Source organism: Buceros rhinoceros, unplaced genomic scaffold (genome assembly GCF_000710305.1).
Source record: "Buceros rhinoceros silvestris isolate BGI_N320 unplaced genomic scaffold, ASM71030v1 scaffold28076, whole genome shotgun sequence".
NCBI lineage: Eukaryota > Metazoa > Chordata > Aves > Bucerotiformes > Bucerotidae > Buceros > Buceros rhinoceros.
Window position 1 is genome coordinate 106,650 of NW_010417394.1, and position 16,202 is coordinate 122,851.

At 37.7% G+C, this 16,202-nt stretch overlaps 1 protein-coding gene across 1 annotated transcript in view; it reads left to right on the forward strand.

Annotated features, from left to right (window-relative positions):
- Positions 1–16,199, forward strand: part of ASCC3 (activating signal cointegrator 1 complex subunit 3) — a gene marked incomplete at both ends in the record, with an annotated part of 99,557 nt that extends 83,358 nt beyond the window's left edge. Inside the window, 5 exons of the mRNA XM_010138204.1 lie at positions 7,175–7,326; positions 7,832–7,982; positions 13,715–13,921; positions 15,858–16,033; positions 16,124–16,199. Coding sequence (XP_010136506.1) covers positions 7,175–7,326; positions 7,832–7,982; positions 13,715–13,921; positions 15,858–16,033; positions 16,124–16,199 — 762 coding nt within the window. The remainder of the gene's footprint in view (positions 1–7,174; positions 7,327–7,831; positions 7,983–13,714; positions 13,922–15,857; positions 16,034–16,123) is intronic.
- Between the last annotated feature and the right edge of the window lie 3 nt (positions 16,200–16,202).

Below are 16,202 nucleotides of genomic sequence, written 5' to 3' on the forward strand. Positions count from 1 at the left end.
GGAAAGAGATAATATTGGCAACTATAAATAAACGGGCAGATTTACTGAAGGAAGGGAAGAAAATCAAATTAACTTGAGAATGCAGAGAATAATTCAGAAACAAGTGAAGAGCAGAGGCCATATCTCTTTAGCTACCACACATATTCTTTGTGTATGCAGTAATATTCCCCAGATAACATCATGTTTGCAATTTGACTTAAATACTGGCTGCTTTCATGCTTGGATGGCTATTATTCCACATTAGGAGGATGGAAATAATAGAAAAATCCAAAAACCTGTAGCATATACTGGACAGTAATGCTCCTTTATATAGATACTGAACAGCGATAGATAGCTTTGTAGTGAAAGTACCTGGACGCGCTGGGGTGGAATTACTTGCTGACTGCTTGTGTTTTATAGGGATGTACATGGGAAAAGGGAGGGTTACCTGTGTGGCAGTGGTAATGGGGTTTTTGCTTGCTGTGGATAATTGGTGAACTGGTGTATGGAAGCATCATGATGACAGTTTAATGATGATTTGGTGCTCCTTATATATAATCCCTCCCCCACCCATGACAAACCTTTTCCCAGTTGGGGCTGGAGGAAATGAGTAATGCTTAACCCATTTGTGTGATCAATTCACTTAAGCAGCTACTGTGAAATGTTAATCACAACTTTAATTTGTACTGCATTAGCATTTTGATTAACTTGTAGGCTTGCTAGCACACTTGAAGCACTTTTACTCATAGTTACAGCTCGGAAATGACTTTTTGATTAATTAAGTTTGTTAGACAGCAGCTGAGCTTCCTGAATGCTAACCTTATGGGGCTAAAAGTTCAGGAGAAAGTTACTGGGAATAACTGTTGCCGTTGAAAAGGATTCTTGGGAATGCACTCAAAAATTTTTCATTATTGACAAAATATTACATTACTACTTTGAAACTGACTTTAAATTCTAAAGAGGGCAGGTTTGTTATGAGAAAGTTGCTGTATATTTTTCATGGTTCTGATAGATCTGTGCAAGGTTTGGATCAAATGCTGTCTTTAAGGCATTGCGTATGTTAGGAAACTTGGATTTCTTGCCAAGAGATTTTTATCAAAAACATTTTATTGTATTCACAGTTCACTAGCATAGTAGAGAATATCAATTTATTAATTAATAATCTGAAAATAAAATAGATATTGGGACTCAACAAGTTCTGAACATGTTGGGTTATGCCCTAGCAAGTTTACATTGCTAGTATCACATTCTATACTGCTTTTATCTCTGTAAGACTATTTTTTAAAAAGTCAGTAAGAATCCATGGGTTGCACTCCACTAAATGTAGACAGTAAATGATTTGTCCTTTCCCTAGTTCTGATCATGCTAATGATGTTACAATGGAAGGTAGGGATGAATACAGGGATAGGAATCTTACAAAGCAGCTAAGGAAGGTTGTAATTTGCATACATCAGCGAGACCTTTATGATGATGAGAGAATGAAAAATTAGTCACTCATAGGGGGTAGCAGAGCATATGGAAGAGGGAGATGAATATGCTTGTGAAAAAAGTGAAGGGAAGGGGGCTGCAGAGGGCAATGTAAAAGGAATAGGATTAATTACATCTTGTTCACTATATCTCTGAGTAAGTACAAGGAGCAGGGGGGAGGTCTGTCCACTGAAACTGTACAGCTGTAGTGTAACCGATCTGAAAGAAGTCCTCCCCCTCCCCAAATTAATAAATTTCTAAAAAGCAATCTTGGACTAGACCTCTGAAGTGCAAAGGTTCTGTAGATACCTGTTCTACCAGCATATAACATACAGAAGGTAGTAACCTTAAAACCCTCTGTAGGACTTCTTCAAATAAACTCCAACTTTTCAAGTCAGTTGTTGTTTCTGGGGTATATAGTTGAAGAATCATAATCATGTTTTATATTAAAACATGAAACTCATAATACATGGCACGTTTTAACATCTGTAAAAATATTTTGCTTGTATTAGTATGATCTCAAGTCACATGTGGATCATAATATAATATTACATATTGGAAGGTTTCCTACGTTTGAAGCATGTGCAAAAAAGATTTATTATTATTGACAGCATCGTAGTCTGTGAAGCAGCGATATAAAAAATAAAATAAATGTTTCAAGAGTGGATAAATTTGAGCCACGTAACTCGTCCTGAGTACATCTGCAGTTTCAGCCCCCATCCACCAAGTTATTACCCACCAATGGCATCACTGTAGGCAGTCGACTTTTAGCTGAGTAATGACAGGTGTAATTCTCAGCTGCAATGGCACTTGTTACATTACCTTAGTCTGCTCAGCCAGCCCCGGCATCCAGAGCGGTTATCTAGCTTCTCTGCCACTTTCCTTAAATATAATTTAGCCACAAAATATTGACATTTATATTTGCAATGTTTACAATTACATTTATATTTACAGTATTTAAGTAGAAATGCTTAGTATATTCAGAGTTATATGAGAGGTGGCATCAAACAGAAGACAAAATTATTCCAAGCAGTATACAGTCCCTGTTAATAAGATGCAAGCTGTTTCATTTAACACTTCAATAACTTATCTTAAAGGAAAAAGCTATTTAAGTCATTTGAGTAGATCAGAAATTCTCCTAGTCGTACAGTCTCTGTTCCCCTGCCACCTACCCGGTCATACAAGAGTGATCGAGAATATCTGGCTTTCAAATGAAGGATGTGAAAGTAATACCAAAATCAGCGTTAAAACTTTGCAAAAAGTTTCAAAAATAAAAGATACTGCAATCAGGATATTTCAGTTATCTGAAATCTCCTAAATGGGGGGGCCCAGATATGTTCATTGTGGAACAATTTGTTATCTGTTATTTTGAGCGCATATTCAGAGTGCTTAAAAAGACCAGAGAACAGCAGTGTCTTGCTATCAGTGAGTGTGCCACACACTCACCTCTCCCACATCCTGCCTCCCTCTTTGCTTCCCCTCAAGCTAGGGATTTATAAAGTGTAATTTAAATTCTAAGCATCAGGAGTAACTTTGACTAAAAGGAAACAGACTCCTATATCTCAGCTTCATGTTAGACCAGAAGGAGGTACCATTTGATCAGTTTAATTAATTCACTACTTAAGGGTAACCAATCACTGCTTCTGAAAATAAGATGATGGAAACCTGATAATAGATGCTGAAGATTTCATATTAATGCACTCCTGGAATGAAGAAATAGCAAGATTTTGATCCAAACATTTTGACCTCAATTCTGAGTATCATCAGAATTAAAACTTGAGCCATACCTGACAGGTACACCTACATCAATCAGTTATTGAGCGTCAGCATTTTTATCCTACCCCTGCCATAGTTCATAGCTTGTTGCTTCCCATGTTGGTACAAGCCAAGCTATTTTTGATAATGAAATTATAAAGGATGTGTCAATTTTTTAAAATTATTATTATTACTACTACTACTACTTTGTGGTTGTCCAAGCATGGTACTGGAAAGGTTTAAAAGCTAATGCCTGATTTTTTCATTCAAACCCATCTCACTGTAGGCTTCTGTTTTTATTCCCCAAAGTGCAAGAAGAGGCCCAGATAAGTTGATGGTAAACATATTTTTCATTATATCAAGCAGTATTTCCCTTGACTCCACCTGTTTACCCAATTTGTTCTATTTTAGGTTAAAAAGTGGTGGGCTTAGGACTTCTTTTTTTTTAACTCATTGGTTTACCAAAAAATATTTTTATATTTTGTCTGTAAGTAAAAGTATCTTTATAGTTTCGTTGTTTCACTTCTTGCACTAACTGTCCTCGTTTCTTAATTTTTTTCTCTGTGATGAAATTATCCTGTGTTGGCGTGAGATTCTGAGGCTAGACAAAGCAGGTGACCATTTTGTGCCATTTCTCAGTTTAGAATAATAGTCTTAATCTGTTCCAATCTTATCAACTGTAAGATACTTAGCAATTACTTCTTTGCCAAATAAGAGTTAAGGAGCCACAAATTTCTGGAAAATGATACTGGTTTATACTTAAAAACACAACCACAAACCAAACAAGCAGCAACTGGAGAAACTAGGGACACGGAGTGTTATTCATCAGATAACATAAATACTAAATACTTCTAATTTTTTCTTTCATCTCTTAATGATTTTTTTTTAGTTGCTACATTTTATGTAGCTACTTTGGAGATAGGGGAATGACTCAATTTGTTACCTTGAGTATTTATAGGAATTTCAATAACCATTTCAGTATCAGGCATCTGTGTGTTTTACACTTAGCGGAAAATGAAACGTGTGCAGGTTTCCAAGACAGCAGATGAAATGAGCCAACTTTACCATTGTTCTGACTTTTTCACAATGTCACTGTCTTGGATTTCACATCCAGATAGAGATGCTGTGAATAAATTCTATGGGTGAAGAAGCAGAAAATAAGGAGGAAAAGAGGATTTGCCATGTGGATTCATTATAACAATGTGGAACACAGAGTCTCACACACACAGGCTTTCCTTACTCCCGACGGGATACCTATCTGTAGGCCTCTATCAATTTCTAGGAGATTTTCTATGTGAAAGGATCCTCCAGTTAATTTCAGTGTGTAGCTTGTTTTAGATTTATCTTTTTCTTATGTATGTCTTTACTCTTCCTTTCCCCTTTTCAAACTGCTGTTAAAAGGGGTGGGGGTCGGGAATAGATTAAAAAAGAGGGAGAGAAGGAAAACTATGAAAACACTGTTACACATATACCCTCAGAAGCGTTTCATGAAAATAACACGGCTTCATGCTGACTAAAAGTACGACTTACTGTATTGTTGTTGCTGCTCATGGAAAAGACATATCTACGGATATCAATGCACCCGTTATTCTTCACGTACTTACGTACTGCAGTCTCACCTTTGAGGAATATGACAGCTCAGGCTATGTCAGAATAGCAGAAAGGAAAGAACAAGAAGCGAATAGTAGACAATAGGAGAGAGATACCATGCTGCCTCAGCAACCCACGCAGAGACACGGACTGTATTGTACCCTCTTTATCTGACTAAAATAAATGGGAACCAACACATAAATCTACGGGCCATGAAGCTGTAGCTTTCAAATGTGAGTTCAAACACAATTTTACTTTCTCTTCAAAAAATAATCATACCTGGAAATCGCCTTGGCAAGCCAAGTGAAAAGACAGAAAAAGACAACCATTAAGGTTGTGCTGTGAGGTGCTATTTCTAGGTACACTCCAGAAATGTTACTGGAGTGTTTCAGGGTGCTATGGCTCTTCCTTCAAAAAAGATGAGTTAAATGTTAAATCTGAAAAGCACTGTATCCACAATTCATGAGAAACGAGACAACATTTGTGTAATACAGGGTAACACTTTAAATATTTTTCTAAGTGTCACTGATTTATCACCCCGGTTTGGAATAAAACCTGTTGAAATTGCACTGTAAACTGCTAAAATAAACTGTGTGACTGGCCAGGACTGAAACTAACTTGTGTCTTTAAGCTCAGTATTTCTCCAGAATCAGTGTAATTTAATTGAAATCGCTCTGCGTGTGTAAACAACTCCTTTGTTTAAAGAAGATTTCACTGTTTAGTTTGCCTTAAGTAAATGCTGCCTTTTGTTTGTCTGTAAAACATTTGATTAAATGTAAAGACTTACATAGACAGCTTCTCCTCATTACACTGCAAAATAAGTTAAAATTATGCTGGTATCTGCTGTCTAAGAAAGTATCATACAGTATAATTTGTCTTTAAAAGAAAAAAACATGGAAACTTTTTAAGCCTAGTCTGAAAATCAAACTATAACTCTCCTAATACCAAGAAGATTGTATTTAAGGCAGTGTTGAAACTGGTCGACATACCAGACTTGTCTCTTGCTTTCTTAAAAAACTTTTTCTAGTATTTAATCAGACTCCAAATTTCCTACATGGCCAACCACTTTTAAAATACATCTCTTTTCACTGAGTTAGAGTTATGAGGACCTACCCATTTATTGTAATTGTAATAGTATTAAACAAGATAAGTAAAACAACTAACATATAGCTTTTCTTCACCAGCTGAAATGCTTCTATAAATCATAATAATTGTTCTAATATACTGTAGATAGGGAGAAAAGAATTCTATATATTCAAATAACTGCCTTTACTATTAAAAAAAATTATATGTTTATACCAAAAGCTCATGTTTGGTCCTTTCTCCTTTGGAAGAACTCTTAAATTCTCCTCCAGACTATCCAAACAGAATTTAAGTCCCGTCAGGAAAAAAGCCGAACGTGTTTTTTCATGTCAACAGAACCATTCACAGTGCACAATCCATAATGAATTTTGCAGATATAGGTCTCTATGCTAGTGATACTCATAGTGTACCTTTTACCTGTATTGTTGAAAACACGTAAGAAATAGAACAGAAACTCAGGAGAGATGGATGTGGGGATGATGTGTAGCTGGATAGGGATTTTTTGTTTACTCGGGTTCTTTACGTACTTTGGGAAAGGTTTCCAGATTCAGGGTAGAGACACCAAAGGAGAGACAGCCAACATTCTCAAGACAATTAACTGTTTACGATGCAAATGGGGAAATCCATGTTACTTCTGACTGCTTTTACTCATTCTCGGGAATCTATTAGCTACTTTGTAATCTTCTTCAAGGTTTCAAGTTAGGTGTCAGCGATGAACAAAACCTCGAAAATGTTCATGAAGTTCGATATTTGTATTTTCAAGAGACTTAAGTCCTTAGGATAAAATTGAAATAGTAACTGCTACTGGTAAGTGACATTAGTATTGATTTTTGAACACAAGTAAAGATGTTGTTGTTCTTAAATAATAGAAGGGTTTTGAATTAATTCTGCAATTTTGGCAAAGTTCTCATATCAAACTATAGACCAATATTGCAGTTAATTGTAACTTCTTCAGTTACAGTAAACTTAGAGATTTATGCCTTTCATTCTGTGTTGGATTATGTAAAAGAAAGGTTATTTGTAAGGAGAAGATCCCACCTTCTACTCTCACCCCAAAAAATGTGGTGTAAGTTACCATTTCAAGGGTAAAAGTTGATGATTATGCAGGATTTAATCCATCTTTTTTCAAGGTTAATTCAAAAGGTGTCTACTGCCATCAGCAGAGGTTGAAGTAAATTCCTGTACTGAAGGCTTAGAAATTCCTGGATGTTAAACATTAAATAAATGCTCTTAATTGCATGAACCAGGTACGCAATTATACCTACATTCTCTTTTTTTATATATATATGTCTCCGATTAGGCAATGCTGGATGTTGCAGCACATCATGGCTGGCTGGTGACTGCTCTGAATATAACCAGTCTGGTGCAGATGGTGGTTCAGGGCAGATGGATACATGACTCTTCCCTGCTTACTTTGCCCAATATAGAGCTACAACACCTTTACCTTTTTCGGTACGTAATTCTTCTAAGCATTTGCAGGTTTGCAGTTTCATTCCACTTCTGACTGCTGATTGTGTTTGAATGTCGTTGTTGTGCCGGAGAATGTTCACTAATGCACCAGAAGCAGAACTCATTCTTTCACAGTGATGCTTTCCCAAGTTCCTGTTTCTCACTTCAATATTCGTTGATTAATTAAACCCACAGATAATTTTGAGAATCGTGATTCCAGACAAATTAACAAGAGGTCACTGGAAGGGTTCCAAGTACTAACAAATCTGACTCTGTATATTAATTGTCTCTTTATTTTAATCCATTATAAAAATACATGAGAATCCATCTTAGTATTATTGATAATGCTAAGCTCTATAGATGCCTAGATGATGCGGTAACTAATGCTACCCAAAAACAAATGACCAGCATTTAATAACAGAAACCATTATCAAGTTTTACCTCCAAAACAACTGGAAACAAATGTTTGCTTTCCCTCCCTGGGCATATGTTTTGCTGTCTGTATCAGGAAGTGGAGCCAAGGCAAAAGGAAGAGTGTGCATGGAGGTTACCAAGGACCTGTTGAGTGTCTTCCCGAACTAATGGCTGCCTGCGAAGGAAAAGAGAATGTTTTTGCTTCCATTGTGAACAGTGAATTGCAAACAGCACAGATTTCACAGGTAATACTTTCTATCCGTGGTCATTATCAATGTGATTGGATAGGACGAGTAGTTGAGGGAAGAAATTCTCCCTTCAGCAAAAATCGTGTGATGTGCTGTCTAAAGGGCAACCCATTCGTTGCTCTAATTTCAAGGTACTGTGAGCTTTACAAAGGTTCTTCTCTGCCTGTTGTCTTAATATTATTTTAGCTTGTTCACTGCTAACCAGTAACAGAGACTGGTTTATGGCTGATATTACCACATCTCTTTGCTAAAGATGCTTCTCTAGGTCATTCAATCTGCCAAGTGTTATCCACCCTTTCATAGCCTGCTATGCGCTAGGAATACATGCATTGCAAATGTCACTGTAGCTGGTTTCTGAAGTGGTCTGTCAAACACCACTTTTTCTGAGAATACCCTTAGTAAAACATCCAGCACTCATTTTTGATTTGAAACAGAAAAAGCAGATGAAAATATCACACTTTACAGGAGGAAGACAAAAATACCATTCCAAAATGTTGAGGCTGTTAGAGTCTTATTTTCAGCTTGATTTTCAAGCCGTTCCCAGCAAAGGACAGCTATATTCCATAGTATTCATGACACAATAAACCTATTGATTCCAAATAAACGTGCAAGAGATGAAAACTTCAAAAGCTATACTTCAAATGCTTTTTATTTGAATATTTAAAAGGACAGCAATATGTCCTGTGTTTGACTGTTCAGCTTCAGTTAAACCTTTTACTGGTATGCAAACAAGAAGAAAAGCACTTAAATGTCTATAACAGACATCTGCATTTGTAACTAAATTAACATCAAAATTTTTAATTAAGAAAATGTATTGACATCAAAATAAGGCTTCTTTTAACAACAGACTTCTAACATAATACACATTGATTTCAGTCCAACTTTTAGATGTGATAAAAAATTAGAACATTGTTATAATTAGTTCAGGGAGAACTCAGAAGTAAACTTACTTAATTTATTTGCATAAATTGCCATTCTGTTATCTTTAAAAGCAAATGCAAATTGGCTCTGTCTGATATGATGATGGTTATTTGGCTCAAAAGTGCTTCAATTTGCGTAGCAATCTGGTGTCGTCTCTGCAGTGAGGCGATCCCAGGTAACATACAAATCCTGAATTATTCCAGAAATTAGTATGTTTAAAGCATCAATTTAAGTGCTAATTGCAGCAGTAATGAGAAAAAGCAGTACTACTGTGAGATTTGCATCTACTGCCCCATCAGTATGCCTGGAACGGCTGCTGACTGGCAGAGGATTTGGCTGCTAATTAAATAATTGTATGCATGGCAGTGTTCTCGTCTGATTCAATAGATGAAGATTAATCCTCAGATAAATATGTTTGGCTGGTATTGAAATGTCTTAGCAGTTTCTTCAAAAATAGCTTGTGTGTGTGTGGTGTGTACGTTCTCGCTGTGAATGACTCTGTGCCTCTATATATCTGTTTGTAAATACAGATGCATGTAAGAGGGAAAACCATAATGTCTTACCATCGTATAAGAAGAAAGTTTCATTTCTGTGAACTGGGGATGGCCACACTGGGTATAGCAAAGCCATGACTGTATTCTGCAGGTCATTGCAAATGTGAAACCTTTATACTAATATTTTATATTCCTTACAGCACTTTTTTTTCAGGAAAAAAAAAACCCTATTGTAATACCTTGCACAGAATTAACATTCATAGCAACTGCCTGTTGAGTGTCTTCATACGTAAAGTCTTTCCATGCACACTTAGAGGCCAACCAGGAGAAAAATTCGTCAGTAAAGAATGCATCTTTGTGGTATATTTTCTGTAAAAAAAGAATATAAGATTACAAAGTTTAGGCCTAGCATTCTGGTACCAGACCTGAACAAAGTCAAATAAAGTGGCATGTACTCCACTAAGTTGCCAAACCCATTCTTTTCCTAACAAACCTTTTACTCCTCACTCGCAGCATATTGAAGCTCTATCTTACACCTGTTATTAGCATGAAACTGGTAGAAACAGCTTGAGCTTTACAGAAATTTGAGGCAGACTTGAAATGGAAATAATTTCACATTTGGAAAGGAAAAAATGTCTTTTAAGCAGATTGGTAATTATTTTTTAAATAGCAGCTCTTGAAGCTGCTCATGGATTTGGAATATTAGGCTAAGTCCTAGGGAGACAGATTATTGGCAAAAATGCTACTGATGTTATCAAAGGTTCATGGAGAATTTCTTATGATTGTGATTTGAATCTCTGGATTCAGTAGGTAAATATATTTATAGTATGTACGTACCTACACACATTGGGCATGCTGATATATTTAAAGGGAGATAATATGTGCTCGTGTCATCCTATACAGCAAAAGTAAAATTGTCAAGAAATACCAAAGTGACATGGGAGCCTGAGTGTAATTTTCCAAAAATTAGTTCTAATCCTAAACCTCATTGATAACCAGTGGGGCTGTAAAAGCTGACAGCCTAAATTCAAAAGCCATTTAGACTGTAACTCTGAGCTGCAGCCTAAGCTCCATGTTTGTTTCAGTGACTCATTCTGAATCATATTTCTTTAACAAATATTTTTCAGTTTCTAAGTCACTTAGGTACTGGGCACGTTTTAAAATACTAAGCTGATACCAATATTATTGCAAGAGAAGAAATAAAGCTCAAGATTGAAAAAAATACTGTCCCTGCTGTAGTACCCGCTGCTTTTACTCTGGAAGTATCTGTGTTCCTGTAATTTTTTTTGTTTTCAGCTGCTACTACTTGAATTTTTTCTCTCAGTAAGAAAAGCATTTCTTCATTTCCTCCACATAGCATGGATGATAAAAAGGCAGCCTGCTGTCCGTACTGTGTCAAGGATCAAGCAGTACTAACTTTGCCTTTAATTTTCAAATATACAAGGCCTGGAAAATGACATACTACAACTACTTTCCTGTCTAATTAGGAAGTTACTCAGAGTTACTTCGGTTTGTTTGCACTGTAAAAGCTACATGAGGACAGGTCAGCCTTTGACAAATAGAATGTGTTGGGGTCATACGGTGTAAACCAGACCAAGTCCTAGTCTTCAACAGAGCGACAGGTAACACCACTAAAGGAGTTATAATACATTATGATCTCTGCTGAAATTAAACTTTGTTCAAACATAGGTGTAACAGGTCTTGTCCTCTGAGACAGCACCCATTAAAGTTTTCCAGGTAGAATGATCTCTGAAGTATAACCACAGGGATGATCACCAGGTTGTTACATGTTAGGATGCCTCTAGTGAACACCGCAGAAGTACACTGCTTTGGTGCACAGGGAGTCTCACAGTTCCTACAGGAAGCTTCATCTTAAAAAACTTTACATTAAACATAAAATCATCTGCCCGTTAAGGTTTTACTACTCAAGTTGTCTTATCCAGTGTGATTTGCTGGAGGTGATTTTAGCGGTGTCTTGCATGTTAAACATAGCAAAATCCTGGCAACAACTAATTAATTAAGAATATCTGTGGTATTTTTTCTCCTCCTTCAGGGTGCTGCCTTTTTTTCCCCCCTTTTCCCTTTCTGAGTTGGGACAAAGAGGGATATCTTTTCTACTAACGCTCTAGCTGTTTATTTTCTGTTACGTTTTTCCCATCCTTTCTTAGCTGAGGCACTATTAAGAACATCGGTGCAATTCATCGGTGTTCCATGTTTTTACACTGTAGTTCCTGAGCACTCACAGCTGGCCCTCCCCACCTTCTCCACTGAACAGACACAGCTGCTCCTGCTGCACATGGAAGAGGGAAGAGAGAGAGAGAGATTAGTTTTTAGCCTGAATCAGGTTTCTTATTTAGTTCAGCCAGGCTCCAGTAATGCAGCCATTTTAATCCGACATCAGTCTGCGCGGCAGCCGAAATGGGCAGTCCTGCCCTCCCCGTGCCGTTTTCACCTCTCCTGACCTAGCTCACTGCACAGCTGCACAAACGCCGGGGATGGTTTGGGTGAGGAGGTGGGAATGGGCATCTGGGGACGAGGGGAGGAGGGAATCATATCAACCCTCTCGCTGACAGTCAAAATGGCCTGTAGCCAAGTGGCTACATGAATGCTTGTGCCAGCAGGGGAGGAGGCTGGACCGCTTTTTTCAGTGGCACTGAACGTTCATGCTTATTCAGAGGACTCACAGGATTAGAGAATACGCTTCCACAACCAGCTTTAAGCTGATCTAAGTTCATGCTGTCACCAAAATGATTAGCAAGCTGATCCATCTAGCTGCACAATCACAGCAAGGTAGTGCCAACATACGGGTATGGAGAGGGGGACAGCTAGCTGGTGGGGACGGTGCTGGAGAGAGGGACAGCACCTCCTTTTCCTATGGCAGCGCAAGCTCAGGTCAGCTTACCGTGGCTGCTGTATCCCTAATTATCTATTAACATATACCATTACTGCAAGTGCGAATCATGGCAGTGACGTCTCCAAAAAACAAACCAAGCTTTTATTAGAGCTCTAGACAGACCTTCTAGCACAGGAAAAGTCACCAGAGACGCATCAAGCACAATCTAAATGAAAACAGATTTTGCTTAAGCACAAGATAGTCAAACCAATACATGAAAAATAAAATATACTGTAGTCTTTTTCCAGATTTATGTTCCATGCCCGTATTGCCCATGCGACTATGCCTGCCCTTTTCATTCCCAAGGTCCCATTTTGACGTCTACTGGCTCTTTACCAGGATCAATATTCTTCTTTCCTTCTTCACCTTCCTGCCCTCTAGCTTTTCATACATGTTGTTTGAAAGCATGGGTGAAGCACTGATTCTTGTTTTGTTCTGGAGGTGAAGGGGAAGGAGGGCAGGACAGAGGGTGGTTCTTGGTCTTTTGTTTTTTGATTCCAGTGCCAGCCTCATCTGCTTTTTTCAGCCATAGTGAGGCCACAAATCACTGCCTTCATTCCACAGCCCATTTTTCCATTCCTTCTTCCTAACGGATTCCATTGAGTGAACATGCTGATTTTCATGAAATGAAAATGAAAGCCTGCATTACTCCTCTCTGTTTTTGTCACAGCTTCTCAGAGCTGCTTTTCCTTGTCTGGGAGACCAATATGAGAGCTACAAAGGGCTGCATTTTCAGGGTGTCTCTTTAAGGTTGAAGACAGTGTCCTTTTCAGCTACACAATTGCATGCTTCTAACACCAGTTCTCTGTACAAGGATGAGAGAAAGCTCAGGGCCTGTTGCAGTTCATAAGAGACTTAAGATTCCTCATGAGGACTGTTAAGTAGAATTTGTGAAAATCAATGCAAAAAAACCTTAAAAAAAAAAAAAAACTAGGGATAACTTTGGATATGCAGTTGAACTTTTGGTTAATTATCTGAACTGATCCTCTGAACTCTCTGAGGTTCCCCCATTGCTAATTAGCACTGCAGTGACTTGTTCTTTATGGATTATGCTAAGGAAGTGTAATTTAAAACTTAATTATACTAGTTTTTAAGTGGCTTATAGGGAAAAAATACTTTAATCGGGAGTGGTAAGGAACTTTTCCTGTGTTCAGACATCAGTAATCGTAATAAGCATATGTAACGTGCTTGAGGAGTTTCAGGTTTGTTTTATTTGCTCAGAAGAAAGTAGAGTAAGAGGTTAACGAAAAGTTTTTATGCTTATGATTGAGAGACGTACAATTGTATATGACATTCTAATACGTAATAAAATATTGTTAATGTATAATAAATATGTAGACTGCATATTGAATTGTTATTGTTACAGTGACAATGATTGTATAGATTGTCTTGTAATCCACGGGGATCTGGTTTTTCTACAGGCTTGGAATTTCTTGTGCCGTTTGCCAATTCTAAATGTCAGCCTGAGCATTAAGGGCTGTTGGGATGACTCGGTTCAGCCGCAGAATGAAGTGCCTGTTCCTTCTTTGACAATAGACATGCGAGATGACAAAAGATGGATCAGATTGCATGCTGATCAAGAGTACGTGCTCCAAATAAATCTGCAGAGAACCCAGATGGGGTATCAGGTAGATTCATTTATCATTTCCTTCCCAAGAGCACAAGTTTCCAATAATCTATTTACAGTATCAATAACGCTTTGTACAGCATAACAGGCCTTTTATGGTTGAAGTATTATGTAAATTATAAACACTTTCAAAGCCTTATCTACGTTAGTAATGAAACAAATGGTTTCACAGGTTGCAATAATACAGTAACTAGACTCTGGAGGTAAAATCCTAGACCAATTCCAGTCAGTTAAGTAATTCTCTCGATTTTTACACATCAGAAACTCCTGTTTCTGGTTTTGGTTGGATACTATAAGGTGTGACAATAGAGTTGGTAACTTCACAGGCACCAGCCCCAAACTCCTAGCACTCGTACTCTTCCATATCCTGCTTCCCCAGACCAGTTTATAAGATTTCTGATTATATTGCAACATACCTCCAAACTGCATCCCACAGCCATACCTATAAATATGTTTCTACTCATAACACATCCTCAGGCCGTTACTGAGGACATTTTTCTCGTGTGTTACATGCAAAGCTTTTTTGAACAGCTCTTAGAACAACTGCTACATGCAATTCTTTTTCCACACCTAAATGTCAGACCCACCCCTTTGCCCAGTTAAGGCACATCCCATTTTCCCTCGGGCTGGTCACTTCACTGGGCCCTCAGCAAGTCATCACACACCAAGCCAGTAACACCAGCAGTTGCACAGGTTTCCAAGTGCTCTGCCCCTCATCTGTACCTGTTTGTCGGCTCTTGGAAGAGTTAAGACCATGCCTCCCGCATTTAAATCAGGCACTGCTGACACTGTAGCAATCACTCAGTCACTGATGCATTTTTTGTCATTTGCACACCATGAGTGCCACGTGGACCACCATAATTATAATTTTGCTAAGGCACTTCTCTAACTTTTCAAACAACTAAAAATCATAATTACCAGCATTTTTGTTAAGATACAAAGAAGAGTTCAATATATAAGCAGAGAACAGTTTTAAATGTTAGTGCTGACACTCTTAAGACAACTTCATTTTGATAAAAATAATAGTGGACATAACATATGCTCAGAATTTAGCTTAGAGAACTATATTTGAAAAATATTCTTCTTTCCCAAAAGAGTTTTTGTCCTGACTGCAGCGGGTTCATCATAGCTTCAGGGGGAGACCGTCACATTTGTAGGAGAAAGGGTCAAAGCTCCTCCCTAAGTCATTCTATTTGCTGCGGCAGTTACTGACAGAGACTTTTCCTAACCAGAAGCTACAGAAAAGAAGGGAGCAGGAGCAATTCATGCAGTGATCACTGTTTTATAAACTTCTCCCAGAATCTGAACCCTCTTTTGTAAGCAATGGCTAGATCAAACTGTTTCTGAAGCTTCACTGCTATGGTGGTGCTTTTCCTTCTGTCTAAATCTCCAGTAAAACCTTTCCATCTCCAGAACACGAAGTGAATGCTGATTGAGCATGCATCATTTTATCTTCAGCTTTCAGCAGTAAAGTCACTGTCTTAAAGAATCACTGAAATTATCTTCCTTTTTGCTATATCAACCTCAAATAAAGACTTCAAGTGCTGTTTTTGTCTTTATATTAAGCTTGAACAGTATTGTTTAGCTTTATTTAAAGACACGAGGTTTACAATTAGCCCTTCGACAGAGAATAGCATTTGGAATATATTAGATGAAATTACAAAAACGGAACAGTATTTTCATTTCAGTTTTAATAGCTTACAAAATAAGTGGAACAGTATCTTGTAGTCTGGGTTTTTCTCTGTGGACTGTGATTTTATTTTCTTAAAAAACCCTTCATATAGAAAGAAATAACAAAAACATTTCAGTCTGGCTAAATAATAGATGTAAGTAACAATTCACAACAGCGAGATTTTGAGGTGGTTTTCATTCATGGAAGAATGGCATTGTGGAAGGTTGATTGCTAGTTTTACTAAACTGTTTCTTTTCCCCAACAGGGAAAGCAAGACAGTAAAGCAGTGGCTCCTCGGTTCCCCAAAGTTAAAGATGAAGGATGGTTTTTGATATTGGGAGAAGTCGATAAAAAAGAACTTATCGCCCTAAAAAGAACTGGATATGTCAGAAATCGAAGTAGTGTTTCTGTTGCTTTTTATACTCCAGAAACTCCTGGAAAGTATGACAGATTTACAAATTATGTTCTCCTAATGATTATCTCTTCCAGGTAATCAAGCCCAAACTAATGGTTCTGCTCTTTACGTTTTAGGTGTATCTACACATTGTATCTCATGAGTGACAGTTACCTTGGCATGGACCAGCAGTACGACATTTACCTGAACATTATA